We start from the raw sequence: 18,956 nt of genomic DNA, 5'->3' as shown, positions 1-18,956 counted from the left end.
TTGACAATGATTAACTTTTCAACGCAATGCTGTGATTTAACTGTTATGTCTACTTCTCATTTCAATAACAAGTTGTCTGCAGGAAAGAAGCTCTCCTGAGTGTTCTTCAGTTCCAGTGAGTGTTTCGAAGCAAAGACAGAATTATGTCAAGAAGTTGCGTAAACGACAGGAACAATTTTTATTGTATCTGTGGTGAGTTGACCTTAAAAGCAAATAGGAGAACATTTACTCCTTGTGTAAGAAAAGCTTATGAGTGTTACTTTGACAATAAAATAGACGAAAACAAGAAATTGGCCCCTGATATCTGTTGTGCGAACTGTGTAACGCTTTTGAGTGGTTGGCTGAAATGATCTCGTCATATGCCTTTTGGAATTCCTATGATATGACGGGAACCTAAGGTTCATATAACAGACTGCTATTTTTGCTTCACAAATATATCTGGGATAAATTCGAAATCAAGGCAAACAGTGAAATATCCATCACTAGAATCATCAACTTGACCGATGCCTCATAGACCTGGAGTTACTATACATGCTCTACCAGATCACATAAGTATAACGGAAGAAAGTGAAAGTGTTCCTAACAAATGTAGCGATTTGCATAATGATCCTGATTTTGTGGGGAGTATTTCAACAGCTGAATCTCACTTAATAACTGAGAAGGATCTTAACGATTTAGTTTGAGATCTAGAGTTAAGTAATGGTAAAGCAGAACTGCTTGCATCTCGATTAAAAGGATGGCATTTGTTGGAGAGTGACACTAGTTACTTTTTTTCTGGCAACGCCAAAAAGACTTTGTAGATATGTATGCTGAAGATAAGGACCTTGTTTTCTGTTGTAACATCGATGGTCTATTAGAGTCACTAGGCATTGTCCATAAAAGTGAAGAATGGCGTTTGTTTTTAGACTCTTCGAAAACAAGTTTGAAAGAAGTGCTACTGTACAATTGAAATAAATATCCAAGCATTCCCGTAGCATATTCCTGGGGCATGAAGGAAAGTTATGAAAACATGAAACTGTTATTAACAAATATCTAGTACTATAAATACTCTTGGCAGATATGTGGAGTTTTTAAAGTTATTGCTATCTTCTTAGGATTGCAACTAGGTTACACCAAATTTTGCTGTTTCCTGTGTAAATGGGACAGCAGAGATAGAAAAAATCATTATGTTACAAAGAACTGGCCGAAGAGAGAGTCACTCATCGCAGGACAGGAGAATTTTGTTCATCCACCAATTGTAAGTTCAGACAAAATCTTACTGCCTTCTCTCCACATAAAGCATGATCTGATGAAGAATTTTGTAAAAGGAATGGACCGCGAGGGTAGTGGTTTTATGTTCTTCAAAGAGAGGTTTTCGCGAATTACTGAGGCGAAACTAAAAGAGGGAATATTTGTTGGCTCTCAAATCAGGAAACTAATGAAAGATAATGATTTTGAAAAGAACCTAAATGAGCTGGAATTGGCTGCTTGGCAATCTTTCAAGGAAGTTCGCATAAATTTGGTCAGAAACAACAAGTCAGAAAATTACCGAAAACTTGTCAGTAATTTGATTCAGAACTATCATGCTCTGGGGTGTAATATGTCTCTGAAGATACACTTTTTAGACTCCCACCTCGTTTCTTCCCGCAATACCTTGGGACAATGAGCGACGAACATGGAGAACGTAGGAAATTGGTGAAATGGAAAGGGTCTACCAGGGAAAATGGACTCCAAATATGTTGGAAGATTATTGCTGGACACTAAAAAGAGATGTTCCTCAGTAAAAGTACAGCCAAAAATCAAGTTCGAAGACATTCTAGATATGCCATTGTAAATAATATTGCATCGTATCACTATAAGGCTATATAAGATTTGTATGTACCTGATATTTTGTATGTACCCTGTTACTCAAATTTCATGGGTGATGGATAAATTCTGTAATTAGATTTGAAATCAGCACATCAAATTCAATTAGAATCACCCCCAACTTCTCTTTTAACAGACAAAAACTTCAATTTTGTTGGACAGTGTTATTAAAGTTGTAATCGAACTTGAGCCTGTTCCAGCAATGACAGCATGTCTCAAATCGAAGAAGCACACTAATATTCTGTGCTGATACACAATGGTGAGTCAAAAATTTGCCTCTACAAAGCGAAAGCTGAAACATGGCTGCCAAGTTTAGGGCTACAACAAGTTGAAACATTCACTTGTTGTACCTTCCACCTCTCCCCTCCAACTCCACCTATGCAGCAGATTCAGATTATAATGGTAGATGGATTCAGCAGGTGGAACAGTGGTTTCAATGGAAGTAGCTGTAGATTCAGGCACAGCCTAAGCAAATCATAACACAAAAGCAACTGATTTGGTACATGCAAACAATTCACACATCTGGAGGTCCAGTTGACCCGTAACTGGTATGACCTTGCAGTTTTAGTCCCTTCAATAGCAAACTGAGCTGCATGTGCACTGGATATTATGTACAACATAAACGTTTTAGCAATATCTCTTCAGCCACACTTAACAATCGTGAAATTAATAAATTTTGATTAGCAAGGAATAGTCATGCTTGGATCCATATTCCATTGTAATAACCTATTCATAGAAACCTTATTGCAATGCCAACAATGTTAAATACTATTGGCACTCATTGTCATAGCTATTAGTTTAATTTTCCTCATTACCTGATGCAAACTTCTGAATCTTCATGTAGGTACATTACATTTATAATAACCAGTTCAAAAATATTCATCACCATAAAAATCTGCTCATGACATGGAGAATCTGATTGTATATTCATTCTGTTCTTTCAGTACTCTCTGGTGCATTGTCCTGCAGCCATACCAGAGCTCCAACTTATTTCAATGAGGCGCTTCGTGGTGACTGCATCCTTTGGGCCCGCATCAATGAAATACCAATTGTTGGATCGTTGACGTAAGTGAACTCTGTAGTTTATTAATTAATTTAAGACACCAGTTTGATTGCTGTCCACATCATACAAACTAAAGGAACGTGGCAAAACTAGTTCTTCACATCATGATTGAATGAAGGATTCTGATTCTTGGATTTTGATAAAAAGTATAATTTACTGTTATTACAATTTGATTCAAGTTTTGTACCCTCATTCTGATTCAGATCAATCCTCTCTCCTCTAATTGGCAGATTCACTTCTATTTTCTTCCCCTTCTTTCTGGCTGCTTCATTTTTCTTGCCTATATTCCAATTCCCTTCAATTATATATGTAATCATTTTCCCAGTTTGTTTTCCATCCTCGGAATAAATACATTAAATAGTATTAATTAATTTAACTACTTACATAAGTGTGTATGGAGTCTTATTAGGACAACGTTTCGGAGGTCAAACTGACTCCTTCATCAGGTTCGTGGATGTTTCTAGGCACAAAGCATAGTGCCGCGTAAAAGAAGTGTTGAATGAGGATTCAGTTAAGGGTTAAGGTTAAGGCTCCATACTCACTTACGTAAGTAGTTAAATTAATTAATACTATTTAACGTATTTATTTCCGTTGATAATGAGTAATACGCACAAATCTACAATACGTTATTTTTTCATCCTCATTCTGAATTACTTCATTTTTTACTCTAATTTTGATTCACATAATTTAATTCGCCCATATTCTGTTAGCTTGCCTTCTATTTCAATTTACTTCAATTCTCTTTTCTCTTACTTGATTTTAATCTTCCTTTACTAAATTATTCTCATCCACATTACAATTCACTTCAATTCCTCCATCCAATTCACTTCAATTCTTCAGATATTCCACAATTCACTTCAATTCTATCTCATCTACATTATAATTAACTTCAATTCTTATCATCTACATTACAATTCACTTCAATTCTTATCATCTACATTACAATTCACTTCAATTCTTATCATCTATATTACAATTCACTTCAATTCTTATCATCTATATTACAATTCACTTCAATTCTTATCATCTACATTACAATTCACTTCAATTGTTATCATCTACATTACAATTCACTTCAATTCTTATCATCTACATTACAATTCACTTCAATTCTTATCATCTACATTACAATTCACTTCAATTCTTATCATCTACATTACAATTTACTTCAATTCTTATCATCTACATTACAATTCACTTCAATTCTTATCATCTACATTACAATTCACTTCATTTCCTCCCATTCATACTACAGTTCACTTCAATTTTTCTGACAATCCACAATTCAATTCTTATAATTCACATGACAATTCACTTCGATTTTTCACAACCACACAGCAAATCACTTCCATTCTTCATATACATACTACCACTTCAATTACTCATCATTGCGAGTAATTACAGTTGAATTACAATCACAATCCTCAATATGCAGAAGGTTTGAACAAGCTTGCACATTTGTTTCTATAACTCGGCAATATAATATGAATAGTTAAACTGATAATACACTTCAGGTTGTAAACTAAACAATTGATAGCACTTCCATGTAACAGCTTATTTTTACAATAACTCAGAAAACAAGACAAACAATTATCATTAAAAACGTCAGTGCTTTGTTTTTCTACAGTGCAAAATAATATAAAATATCTAATCCTTTTTTCAGTCAATTGTTCCGTTCAAACCAGTGCTCCTTAGAAAAATGTCAAGTCATGGGTCTAGAAACACCAGAATTGCCAGCAAGAGGAAAGTTTCACCTCAAGACGAATGGGAAGGAACCTTATTGCAGTAAGTATAATGGTCTGAAAACATATAGCTTGTGTTTTACACATGTACCGTATTTCATCACATTATCGCCACACCCTGTTTCTTTAGTCCGAAAATTGGATTATAAAATTTCATCATGTAATCGTCACATCGGCATGTTAGATAACGAAACCAATGATAACAGCGAAAATTCTTCGGACACACAAGATTAATTTTTTATAGTCTATACTTTGCAACACTAGTAAATTCTGTAAGTGTAATATTTCAACTATAATGCACAAATCAGTAAGAACTAAAGTGTTAACTTCTTTCCAGACCAGAAAAATGTTTGCAAAATTATCAATTATTAAAAAAAATAATAAATAAAAAGCTTCACATAATGGCTGCACCCCACTTTTTTGCAAGAATAAAGTGCATAAAATCTGTGACGATTATTCGGTGACGATCTATGACGGTATTATTTTGCAATTGTCTTGTTTATTTTATTTTCTCTCTTTCTATCTTTCAGAAGAGGACCCTCAAACTGATGAAATAATGGGGAAGGCATTGGAAAGGTTTTGGGGTTAACCATCGATCGAAACACCCTCAATATGGCAGCAAGTTATAAATGCATCCAAATGCATTATGTGCACAAAGTTAATGTTCACTAGTTTATTTTCATATCCACCATAGTTGCAAATTTCTTTATTTGCATTCAACTATGTAAAATGAAAGAAATTATAATCTAATAAATACTTTTATAAAATAGTGGTATTATAGTTCCAGCTTTCTTTACATTCCATCACTAAGCAATGCATTCTTTCTGACAAATATATTACTGCAAATTTATGATTCATTTTAAAAATATTAATTCAATTATCAAAACAATAATTTTAAAAATAGTCTAATTGTTGCACCTTGCATGCTAACAGAAATAACATTCTCGTTAATTCATAATAAAGGAATATAACAAATAAATTTGTATCTTGAACATAAAATACATTATGTTTCTATGAACATATGTAAATTAACACAATTCTGTGCACATTTGTGGCAAAGAGATAAAGGTGTTCATTCTTTTCCACATGACCATGTAAATTGAAATAATATTTAGACTCAAAATTTACAAGTTCGTTATTTGTTCATAATTATTACTATTTCTGTTAGTGCTGTAGGGCTCACTTCACCTTTCCTGGATACATGTGTCACTGTCGAGACATTTTTCTTTTATACAATCTTAGTGATTTCTTCATTATTGCATCTGTATCATATTCAGGCACTGCAAAATGAATTGAGATGTATGATACTAATTCAAAAATTTTATTTTCATATGTAAATATATTAATAGAATTTTCAAAAGTATACCCAAGTTATTTAACGTCTTTTTTCTTACAATCAGTACTTATTAAATTAATTTTTTACAAAATTAAATAAACTTTATGTTTAATTAATGTTGGATCATTCCATACCATTTCGACCAATTTTGTTTTAATTTGTCGCCTCATCATTTTTTTAAATATTGATATTTTAATCACTTATCTCTACATCTTTCAAGTGTTCAAAACCGACATTGATTTTTTTTTCGGGCTTCCGTTTGGATCTGGCAGCCATTTTCAATCAGCTGTGCGAGATGATTTTAGCATTTTCAAACCTTAACGAAAATCACTGTAACTTATATTCTATAATATAATTCAAAATGTAATGACTCAAAAAACATTTTCTTCAAAACTTAATGCTCTTTCTTTTTGAATATTACCATTTTTGCTTCCAGATTAGTAGTTTCCATGCTATACTACAATATGTCCGATAGATTCTCTTATTCTAATTTCTCATCTTTGGGGCACAACATAACCATGAAGGGGACAAAACACCTTAACCAAATTTCTTATGTTTACTATACAGTGCCGGGTAAGTCCAAAAATTGTGAAACATACGAGTTGCCAACCCCCTTTTTTTCTATAAGCTCCTAAAAATTGAAATTTTGAAAAAGTCAAAAGTTTGACGGTCTGTATCCCCAAATGGGAGGCAGAGCAAAAGTCTAAAATTTGCACTATAGTTAGAACTTTTCAGGCTCAACAACATATTAGAATTTGGTCAAGGTGTTTTTTCGAATAAGAAAAATATTTACGATTAAATTTACTCAAAAATGACCCCATCACAATACTAAATAAAGCGCTTGTGGAACTCTGAAATAAAGAAATTGCAAGACAAAAGAAAACTATAAAAAAGAAACGAGGTAACATCAAAACAGTAAGGTGAGAATCAGCTTGTCAAACCATATAGTAATGTTGATATTAGTGTGTGTGTGTGCCAAAAGCAATTGTAACACTAAAGTCAGGGGATGAAGAGAGAGAGCATGAGTGAGTGGGCAAATGAGAATGGGTGCATGTGTTATTTCAGCACTAACCTATACATGCAACTGTATGCAATATTTCTCCCCTGAAGTGATTCACTTCACATTTCTGGAATAAAAGAAAAGCCTATTCCAAGATTTTTCCTACACTTATGGGGAAGAAAACTTCAACCATTTGAAATTCCCAACTGTTTGAGATCCCAGAAATGATTTCCTAAAATTGGGATAGAATTTCTCTCCCTTATCCCGGTACTGGAATTCCAGGATCCCACATGTCCTTAGTGAAATATATTACGGCATTTACTCCTTGAAAATTACAGGGCAAAATCTAAGTAGTTTCCACTTCCAATGCGAGATGTACTTATCAAGTTATATTATTATTACGTGAGATGGTTTATAGTCCATGGAATAGAGTACTGCATTGTACTACTTTTGCAAACTATTTAATGCTCAGCATGGTGCAGTCAGCAATTAATATAACAATTATGCTCCATTTGAAAGCACGTAATTGAGAATGGTAAAAGTAAAGGTACCCCTGTGCATGTGCACACATGCCATGAAGGCATATGGGGTGATGTGGAGGTAGAACTCCACATATTCTTGATCTTGGTCATAGTTGGGATGATGTGATCAGCATCACACCCAGCCACCTTTATCACCCCAGGGTTGCACCCAGGTACCCATAGATATGAGGCTGGGTGGGCCTCAGAGCCACGCAGAAACAGAGAAATGACTAGAAAATTTAATGATCCAGATCACCTGATCCGGGATTCGAACCCAGGTCTTCTGTGTGGTAGCCGGATGATCTACCAACTAAGCTACTGTGATTCCAAGTTGAATATTGTGTTATAAAAGAGGTGCACAATGAAACCCAATTTTCCATGCAGGGCCTCACGATGGTATAGTGGTCCTCACCTTGTAATCAAGGGGTCCCAGGTGTGATACCTCATGAAGGCATAGTGGTTTTGATCCGACTTCAAAATCCAGTCCCAATTAGCCTTTCTGTGCATAAAGTGCCGTTAAAGACAAAACAAATGCAAGCACAAAAATTTTTCATGCATTGTACTCTATTTTCATTGCTGCTAATTTGTTAAAGAGACAAACCCCTTTTTGTTTCCTCCAAAGGTTTCAAGTGATAGTGGCAACAGTGCACACCAAGAAAATTACAGAATTTGTTACACCAGTAACAGATAAATAAAATAGCTGCATATGCAAATCCAAATTAATGATAATGGTGAATATTATCAGCCCACACCGAAGAGTAATTAATGCCATAGATGTTACCATTTTGTTTTGTAATATGTGTATTGTGGTGTACCATGTGCATTATTAACATGAAAAATGGTAACACCATTAATGGTACCAAGCGAAATGGTTTGCAGTGCCAGTACATATCACATACTCAAAACCACAGCATATAACATAATATATTTGAATTTGAAATTAAAATTTTGGGTGGGTCAGCACCAAGGCTATTTTGCACCCGTCACACTATGCGGGGTCCAGCCCCTTATCATAACAAAAATAAAATTGTGTCTCAAAACTAAAATATCCTTACCTTGGTTAAAAGCTGAGGCTGTAAAGAGGCACTCAGCACATATAGCGACAAAACACAGGACAACACACAGAATTATACTGGCCATGCCAGTCGCCAGAGCCTCGTTCGTCAAATGCAGTCTAGGGTGTACTACGTGGAAGTGAGGTTGACTCTTGGGGACCTTAGCAGAAGGTCGCCCCCTTACACCCCTATTACATAACATAATAGTAATCAGTGGCAGCTCTTCACCACATGTTAATGTACAAAATGTTTTTATTAAATTATCCTTATCGTGTTTATTAGTATTAAAACAAACGTACTTGTGCATTATAGTCTGTTACGCAGTGCGTGCCCTCAACAACAGTGCTTTCGCAGAAGAAAAATATGAATCCTGTTTATGACTTAGTGTGCGTTTTCTTAGAAATCATATTTTCTCATTGGAAAAATGAAGATAGGAAGGATATTTTACATCCTACCAAATCACTAACAAGACTAGTTGACTTGTGTTTGGTTGCCTTGCAAATGACTGTTGTCTTTGAATAATTTTGACATGCTGGTTCCAAAAATGAAATCCACTTTTACCCATCACGTCTAGCTTTTTCCAAAAACAGCAATATATTAACTGCCTTAATTTCACAATAAAATGTGTAGTTTTATTATTTCCCCAATAGATGGCTGTTTAGATGGGGGTAAAAATATTGATTTTCTACAATACAAATCTCCAATTTTGAACTAAAAGTGAACACTGAATTGTAAACATTTAATCCACATTCCATGTAACACATTGGCACAAAAATGGTTTTAACTTTGGTTATGTAAGTTTTATTTACGAAATCACTCATAGTAATTTTTCTTTAAAAAATGTCCAAAAGTCACTGTTATAATATGGGAGGTTGATTGAACTTGCTGACTTGGGGAAAAATGGATGTCATTTCCATGATTAGCTTTCAAAATACTTCCACAATCACCTATTGGTTTGGAACAAAAGGAACTACCCTTGTATAAATTATACAAATTAATTTTGTTGCATTCTGTAACAAATGTTATGGCGAATATGAGAATTTTGGTTGTGAAAAATCCTGACGTGATGGGAAAAAATTGATGTCATTTCCATGATCAGCATTCAAAATACTTTGAGAATCACCTATTGGTTTGGAAACAACCATTTTTTTTTTTTTCAAAATGTCAATCAGTGCTAGCAAAGTAGTCAAGAAATCTGGTAAGTGCTACCATGTGAATTTTAAACATGTACGGAAATAAGCTTTTCATGCCTCAAACGGATAAAAAAATATCTCAGGAACGGAATTTCACAAGAGAGAGACTTTCTTCGTTATGGAATATTACAATTCAGAAAGAAGTGTTACTTCTTATAAGGAGCAGAACACAAGGACATCACCGACAGGTTTACAGCCTTAAAGGATCAATTTGATGTACGTACAAGAAATTATGCATTCCATTGTTAAAATAACTTTGTGAAACTATTGATTTAATTTTCTCTATTATGCCATTTTTCCCTTTTCACTACAGAGCCACCAGTCGCCACTGATATGATATAAAAAAAATGACAATCACAGAGAATGAAAGCACAACTGGTCCATACAACAGGGGCAAAGAAAGTATGAGAAGTGAATTTCAACAGGAATGGTTTAAACCAGTAATTTCCACTAAGGAAAGACACTAAAAGTATCGAGCATAAAAACATGAACATATGACCTTAAAATGAGTGGCAAAGCAATAGAAGTGCTTGTAAAATAATCTTGGGGAGGATGGGGGGGATTTACCCCCAGCAACAATCTTGACCTCAAAAATTCCCCCACCACAATTTTTCGGGGGGTAGAATTTTTGTTACAGCAAACAATTACTTTTAATTTCAAATATACTGTACAAAGAATAATATCGAATACATACACAAATCAGTGTATGTGAGTGTTCAATGCTTTCTCTCTCTCAAGAGATCATGAACAAATCGACATCAATACGCACAATAAAAGTAAAACAAGAATGCAAAACAATAATAACTATGAAATCTATTTGATTTATATTAACATTAAGCAAAAACTTAAAACTATTTTATAATTTATTGACATATTTAACCAGTTAGTAAAGAAAGTAGCTTGCTACATTATACCGTGCGTCCATTTTGATCTTCAGCCGAAAGATCGGGAGAAGCGTGGCACGCGGCGCTGATGTAGATTCCGACATTTGCAGCCTGTAATGCCCGCTTATTTTTATGGACGTATGCAGACATTTATATAAATATTGCAAAACGAGCGTTATAAGAGTACGGTTTTAATTTTAGTAGCTTAGTGGCTGTATGTGCTGATGATTTTGACATGCCCATCTCCTGTGAAACACAGCGTAGAGGTTTGTTTGGAGAACATTCTAACGCTGCACCAATTTCATCGAGTTTTGCTTCGGTTAGAATCTGTCGTTTTTACATAGATGTTTTAAAATTTAACGATCCAGTTTCTCATAATTTAAGGACAAGATGTCTAACCGTATCTCTATGTGGACGTGAAACGAGTGGGAATTTCTGTACAAATTGCCTACACACGTCTCGACATGAGTCCATTTTCACGTAAGTGTCATACATAAAAGTTCTTTGCTCTAACGTGAACCTTGCAGATGGCATTCCAATCGTCTCACTGACACAACACACATACACAATGCAATAACACAAAAAAGTAACGGCAAGTAACCAAGAATAACACTCTTGTGCACAGTATGAAATTAACACGCTCTTGGTTTACATCTGCTCGCCACTATATTCACAGCTCTGTCTTCATCTAGTCGCGAAGGAAGAAAAAACTCGAGCTCGGAGATTTCGGATTGCAAGGAAGCTCATGTAAACCATTGACTTTTAACAGTTTCGTCTACAGCGTAATCTTGATACAGTGTTGCACATTCGAAACCTCCAAACGATCCCCATCGACACAAAACTCTTTAAAGGATATAAACTTAAGCAGGACGTTACTGGTCAAAACTATGATTAAAATGTTTTATTATCTGTGGCTCTTAACATCCTTTCTAAAGCGTATTTATTTGTGTGTATATAAGGGCAGAACTTGGATGAATTACAGAATAACTTTTGCGTGTTATAACACAGGTTAGTGCTCGTTTAGCAATATTTATATGAATGTCTGCATATGTCCATAAAAATAAGCGGGCATTACAGGCTGCAAATGTCGGCATCTCCGTCAGCGCCGCCCGCCACGCTTCTCCCGATCTCTCGGCTGAAGATCGAAATGAACGCATGGTAATATCTGATATACATAAAAGTAACAAATTTATTTATTTGTGTGTAATTAAAAATAATACTATTTTTAATTACTAATTTAGTAATTTATTTTTACTTTTAATAACATTATAAATATGTATATCGTATAATTTATATGTATGTTTGTGGGGAGGTGGGTTTGTAGATTAAGATCTTTCTCCCCCCCCCCCCACAAGTCTTAAATGATTTCGCACCCTGTGTAAAATGATAGCTACATAGCGAAGTTATAGAAAATCATTATTGTATATCATATCAAATACAACTCCAAAGGTATACTAAGAATGCTAATGAAGCACTGAGTGGACAAATATTGAATACTTACCGCAAAATGGCGATGATGGATTCGTTACAACATAAAAGACTCCTCTGGCTGGAAATTCAGGTGTTCTCATACCAAGAATATTGCAAGTGTCCAACTGACATGGCTCCAATTTATCTCTTGAATGAATGCTACAAAAAAAGAATGCCAGAAAAAATTAAATTGTGCTCTCTAATAATCATACATTAATATATATATTTCAAACTCTCTCACTCTTTCGTTCTATCTATCCATAAGTACGCACAGCGGTGAACATACTCCATATACTCAGGTGTAGCATGTGCTACACTGTCTAGGGGATGGATGGTCAGGTGGTGGGTCAAGAATCCACTACACTCAACATTCAAGTGTTTGTTTCCATAAATAGTAGCAAATAATATATAAAATTGTTATGTGCATTTGAAAATTATGCATTGGGAGGGTGCGGTGGCATGCCCAAGGGTGAGGGCCATAACCATACCCTAACTTTTGGGCCAGTATTTCTAAAAAAAAAATGAACGTCAAAGGCATGTGTGTGTGTGTATGACTGGTAGTATAGTAAGTTTCACAGCTGTGCATACTTCAAGAGCATTAATCATTTATCAGTTCCTTGGAATTCTGTTTACTTAATTCTACATGGGTGTGTTTCAGCCATGTAAACAGAATTCATCACTAGCTATAGAGCCTTGGCTCATCAGCAAGATGGCGGCATCAAGAAGACACTACAACAACAAACAAACAAATCCAGAACCCAGACAACCAAGAGGAGAAGATAGCCATCATCCCATGCACTGGAAACCTCTGCAGTCATCAGCTGCACTCTTTGAAAGCACAATACTAAGACTATCCACAAACCGCCACCGAAAGTCAGAAGACAGAAGATGTAGGACAGAAGACACTCAGAGTTTACCATATTATCTGTACCTGTGGTAAAGCCTACATTGGACAAATGAGGAAAACAATATTGCAAAGGACACACCAGCTACATCAAGAATTTTCATCCTGAAAAATGAGGGTTAGCAGAACATTCCATCCAGGATGGCCATAAAATTGCCTTCACAACCACAGAGATCATCAAGAAGTCATGTAATTACTGGGACCGAATTATCAAAGAAGCAATAGCCATACACGAGGAAAAGGAAAACCTCAACAGAGGAAGGGACTTGAACTGGACCCAGTCTGGTTAGCAAAAATAAGCTGCGAGCACCGTTGTTGGAGAGACCACACCTGATTGGCCCACCACCTACACCGAACCCCTCCCAAACCAAATAAAACCTTACCCCGACACATCTCTGCACTTCAATCCCTGAAGATAAGAGTGGCGTTAGCTCTCGAAAGCTTGGAAGCCTATCCGGAAATCATCTTCATCATTCGCTGCCAGGAAAGCTTCAAGAATTATTCCAGCCTTGGCTCATGCTTGTGTCAATTGCTGATTCTGAGATAATCACACCACTGGATCTATATGATTCTGAAAGTGCGCACCAGAGCATTGTCTCATATTGCAGTAATACCAACTTTCAATTTATTGTTGGATAGTGAGAGAGCAGAGCTTCAAACAAAATCAAAGTTTGCCATCCAGGACTCAGCTCCCAACCCATCTGATGTTTAAACATTCCTCCAGATACAAGACATTATGCACGAGAATCGGTCGACAGTTCGGGTAAGCTGCGCCAGGTGGCAGTGGGGACCTTAACCTTCAAAACAAGACCTTGTTCAGTTGCCTGCGAGCAGTGGTTGAGGTGTAATCGCTCGTGTTGTGTACGCGGAAAAAACGTCGCGTCGAGAATTTGAAGTTGGTGGATTTGGTGAAAATGGAGCGCACTTTGGATCGGCGCTACGCTGTGAAATTTTGTGTTAAATTGAAAAGAAATCTTTACGGAAAATTTAACCATGCTACGGGAGGCTTACGGCGAGGAAGTGATGTCCCGCACGCAAGTTTACACATGGCACACAGCGTTCAAGGAACACCCCTGCGTCCCCTTGTCAAAAAATGTCAAAATCAAAGGTGAAGACAATGCTCCTTGTCTTTTTCGACACGAAGGGGGTCGAGTTTGTACCTGCTGGGACCACCGTGAATGCAGCTTACTACAAAATAGTGCTTCAGCATCTCCGACAGAGGGTCCAGTTCATCCGGTCTGACATCGCCGACAGGTGGGTGCTTCACCACGACAATGCGCCGGCTCACACAGCGCTGTTGGTAGGTGAGTTTTTGGCCAACCTACGCGTGGCAACGCTGCCTCATCCCCCTTACAGCCCGGACTTGGCACCGGCTCAAGGGGAAGCTTTTTGAGTCAATTGAAGAGGTTCAAGCTGCCACGACCGCAGCATTAAAGAGGGTGTCAGGCAAGGACTTCCAGGACTGCTGCGAACAGTGGAAAAGTCGCTATACTAGCTGTATTGAGGCTGAAGGTGCCTACATTGAAGAATATTGACAGCAGTTGTAATTGTCATCAATAAATTGTTTGCAAATAAATAAGTTCGGATACTTTCAGAATGGACCCTGTATTCTTATTACATTGATGCAGAATTAACAAGATAGAAATGTGAAAGTTGTACCTAAAATGTCCGATAACTTTTGATACACCTTTATTACTTCTTGTGGGTTTTGTGGCAGCACATTTTTATATTGTTGTTTTATATATGGGCTGTCAATCCTTTAACAGGACCAAGTGTGATCCTGTAGGAGTGGTGTATTTAAGAGGCAGGGGGGGAGGGGATCGGGCTTGTTCCCTTCCCAAAATGCCTTTGAACATTAAAAAAAATATTATAGTTAATATTGCATCTTGACTTAGAAAGCATTGTTTTGTGAAGCACTACATTTGTACAGGATTATAACTTTTCTAAGCTGTAAATATGAGGCGTATTCGTAAAGAAAGTACTGTTTGCAAATATTACCGCTGTAGCGATGCAGTCGCGACTGTGTGCGTTCTTGCTGACGTCCTTCATCCATTAGTTAGCCACAGGCACGCGTGGGAGCAGATCATGCTTTTTCTTCGTCGTTTTCTGAAGGTTTGAAATGTTCAAGAAAATCAATCGGCCCGCCGACTGTGAAATCCGGTCTTTGATTTGTTTTCTTAATGCAAGAATGGTTGAATTCTTGCCTAGAGGACAGACCACCAACAAAGATGCCTGCTGTGACACATTAATCCGGCTGCATCGTGCAATTCAAAACAAAAGACGCGGAATGCTTAGTGAAGGCATTGTGTTGCTTCACGACAATGCTCGTCCGCATACGGTTCAACAAACTCAAAATGTCATCACGTCACTCGGCTGGGAACAATTTGTTCATCCGCCAACAGCCCTGACTTGGCACCAAGTGACTACCATTTCTTTCTTCATCTGAAGAAGGAGTTTCTTGCTCGTCAGCGTTTCGACGAGGATGACGACGTCGAAGCAGCAGTGCAGGATGGCTTTCGTCACAGGCGGGAACATTCGATGATGATGGGATACAAAAACTAGTTCCACGCTACGAAAAGTGCTTGAAGAATGGTGGAAACTACGTAGAAAAGTAGTTTAGGGTACGAAAATATTTTACTTCATTTATTACATCCTTTCGGTACTTACTTTCTGAATACGCCTCATACAATGCAAATGTGACATGTATAGACTGGTTGATTTGATTTGATTGATTGATTGATTTGGTTTATTTTACTTTGCATTTCTGCCACTTTTGGCTAATTGCGAAGATGAAGATGAGGGATGATATGATGAAGAAACACTGACAAAAAACACTCATGCCCAGGCTGGGATTCAAACCCGGGACCCCTAGCATTGTAGCACACTCTGCTAACCACTCTGCCGGCATGTGTGAATAGACTGGAGAAATATACTACACAGCATAACCAAAGAAGTGTAGATACCCCACTGCTTAGAGGTTTCCATATATTTTATTCCATGTGTATTGCCAAGAATTTTCTCCATATTCTTCAACAGTTACCGTGAGTGTAACTGATCAGTGTTCGGAAAGTTATGCTTTAAGGTAACTAGTTACAAGTACTTGCTTAAAAAAGTAACAGAGTTGCAGTTACTTATTTTAAAAAGTAACTCAGTTACACTTACTTTCCACTGGAAATTTTCTTGCAAACAAATTACACAAATCGATTACTAAATGTAATAAAAAAGAAAAAATCTATCGGATGATGCTTACACAAGGAGGACAATTATGAGGTCACAGATTAACTAACTACAGGAACTAGACATACTTCACAGCACACAACTGACAATGGTAAACTGACCGGCAATAGGGAAGAATCCTCCTCGTAATCTCATCTTCCTGCTTCTGGGAAATCCACACCTCTTCCGAGGTATGCATATCGCTTTAGAATTAAGGACTACCTACCAAACGAAAGAGGAAACATGCGATAAACCTGTCACTCTGAAATGCCTGGAAACCAGAGCCACTGACTGGCCAAGGTCAGGAGACAAATTTTTCCAGCAACTTTCTCTTTTCGTCTTCTATTGTTGGCATGGATTAATGTAACAAAGGATGAACATTTGTATCGAAGAAGAAACTAGTAGTTTATCCACTGTGGTTTATCGATGCTTCTGGTTCACTTTAAGTTCTCTAAACCACCAATAATTTACGACACTTATATAGCAAATTAAGTGTCATGAAGTAACTGTAGAAACATTACTTCTATTGGAAAAAGTAACTCTGTTACAGTTACCGCTACTTTGTTTTAAAAGTAACTAGTACAGTTACATTTCTTAAAAATTAACTGTTACTTGTAACTGAGTTACTTGTAAATAGTTACTTCCAAACACTGTGACTGATTTGGTCACTCGCTGTTGATCTTTGTGCATTGAACAAAAAATCAAGTACCTTATAATCGAACATTTTTTTTTCAAAATTAAATTACAACAACTTACAATGAAAATTTCTTGGTAAATACAGTCCCATTGATTTTCCTATGGCCCCAAAAATTGCAATATTCCTGCAGAGCTTCTGTGAAGTAGCTTATAGAACGCTCGTGGCTACAGCCCACCATACTTGACACACCTGTAAAGATATTAAAGTTACCTGCAGTTAGATGCATATTCTCAGTAAAACAAATAACGGATTAATGAACAACATACCAATCTAGAGACTAGGTTCTTCTTAGTTTTGTATAACCACTTTCTCTAGATGCAAAATAGCATATGGTAGCTTTATTTTATTATTCATGTAATGTTTTGTGTGTAGACTGACTAGTTGAGCAGTTGAGCAGTTGAGCAGTTTTATTTCCATCCACTTGATCATATGAGTACAAATAGCACTATGATATGAGATAGGTCAATTACATGTATAATTTTGAGTACAAAGGAATTAACACATACTTAAGCATATTAAAAAGTATAAAGAGTATAAAATAAAATTACATGTATGATTTTGAGTACAAAGGAATTAACACATACTTATGCATATTAAAAAGTATAAGAGAGTATGGAATAACATAGAAAATAGAAGAAAAATCAAAGGTTATGACTATTAGTGAACATAAAAATACAAGAAAAGTCAAAGGTTATGTCTATTAATGAAAAATATGATCTAAGTACTCCTCTGTGCTATAAAACAAATACTTCATAAGCAAGCTTTTTACTGTTATTTTAAATTTGGTTGGATTATGATTCTTGAATTCCTCTGGCAGCTTGTTATAGAGTTTTACACCTTGAAATCCTAGACCACTATGTGTTTTGGATGTGCGGACAGTAGAAAGGTGGAGGGAGTTATGCATACGAGTGCTGTACTTGTGTATGTCCAGATTTTTTGAGAAGATTTTAGAATTTGTATGAATAAAGTACAACGCTTCTAATATGTACAAACATGGAAGACGTAATATTTGAAATTCATTGAAAATTTGTTTTGTTGGGTTTGAGTCATGTAAAGTTGTGTGTTTATCTTGGCTTGAGAAAGTTCTGGGAAACCAGGACGAAACATCGCATGAAAAATAAAATAAAAACCACTTACAATTACCGTACATTATTTTGAATCTATAGACCTTCATAATTTTGATTTCCTAATCTCCGAGTTCTGATTAAATAAATGTTTTCTTGTGTACGAGAAATTTTGTTTTTCCGCATTGCTAATATGATATTTTCTTTCCCAGTTAATTTCGAAGGCTCACTGCCTTCATTCACTGAGGGTACGGCATCTTGGATTGAGTTAGAAACTTATATCTCCTTCATCCAAGGAGCCTTTGAAATTAATTGGAAAAAAACTATAAATTAGCGACGTGGAAACATGAAATTTCTTGTACATGTTTATTGCATCCATCATGAATGTAATGTTTTCTAGTTCTGTAATTCCTTAAGTTTATGAAAGCAATTTTGTGTATTTAAGCAAGGAATGGCCTCAGATTACTTATGTTAAACAAAAAATCATTCAAGGAAATGAAATATCATCTATGCTGGTATAGAAGTCGTCAAAAATAATGGTAAGCTATGCTTCCTTAGGAAGGTAAAGTACCAGGTGAGCATAATTAAATTTGCCTTATTCAGAGTCCCTTGGAGTTCTTTCAAAGTATCAGATTACGCTGAAACTTGGTATAGAGAATTTGGAGACCATGAGGAAGTGAATGGCAATGTGCCGCTGAAAAACTTTATTGTTAGTTTGTCAGTAGAGTAGTTTTCAAATATGTGCACTGTCAATGTGAATAGCACTTTGGAAGTGTAAGACAGTGTAATCAATGGTCGCACAAAGGATGTTGTTCACTGTGCACCTGATTTCAGCACCACATTGCCACCTGGTGGTGAAAATTTGAACATCTTTTTTTATTGGCATTCACTTCCCGATGGTGTCCACAGACTCTATACTACATTTCACAGCAATCCATTGCTTTGAAAGAGCTCCAGAACAAATCA

The 18,956-nt window shown here is 36.2% G+C and overlaps 2 protein-coding genes across 2 annotated transcripts in view; one reads left to right on the top strand and one right to left on the bottom strand.

Moving 5' to 3' along the window:
• The window catches only part of LOC145996140 (pancreatic triacylglycerol lipase-like), a 51,045-nt gene extending 45,626 nt beyond the window's left edge, over nucleotides 1-5,419 (top strand). The window contains exons 8-10 of the mRNA XM_083132474.1: nucleotides 2,790-2,910; nucleotides 4,572-4,693; nucleotides 5,181-5,419. Coding sequence (XP_082988600.1) covers nucleotides 2,790-2,910; nucleotides 4,572-4,693; nucleotides 5,181-5,239 — 302 coding nt within the window. The 3' untranslated portion in view covers nucleotides 5,240-5,419. The remainder of the gene's footprint in view (nucleotides 1-2,789; nucleotides 2,911-4,571; nucleotides 4,694-5,180) is intronic.
• Nucleotides 5,420-5,443: 24 nt separating this feature from the next.
• Nucleotides 5,444-18,956, bottom strand: part of LOC145996141 (pancreatic triacylglycerol lipase-like) — a 39,765-nt gene continuing 26,252 nt past the window's right edge. Inside the window, exons 7-9 of the mRNA XM_083132475.1 lie at nucleotides 16,986-17,115; nucleotides 12,141-12,268; nucleotides 5,444-5,930 (exon numbers count right to left, since the gene is read on the bottom strand). Of these exons, the coding sequence (XP_082988601.1) occupies nucleotides 5,857-5,930; nucleotides 12,141-12,268; nucleotides 16,986-17,115 (332 nt within the window). The 3' untranslated portion in view covers nucleotides 5,444-5,856. The remainder of the gene's footprint in view (nucleotides 5,931-12,140; nucleotides 12,269-16,985; nucleotides 17,116-18,956) is intronic.

Source organism: Lepisma saccharinum, chromosome 12 (genome assembly GCF_977018435.1).
Source record: "Lepisma saccharinum chromosome 12, izLepSacc3.1, whole genome shotgun sequence".
NCBI classification, from domain to species: domain Eukaryota; kingdom Metazoa; phylum Arthropoda; class Insecta; order Zygentoma; family Lepismatidae; genus Lepisma; species Lepisma saccharinum.
Note: the sequence above shows the minus strand (reverse complement) of the source record. Positions and strands in the feature narration are given on the sequence as shown.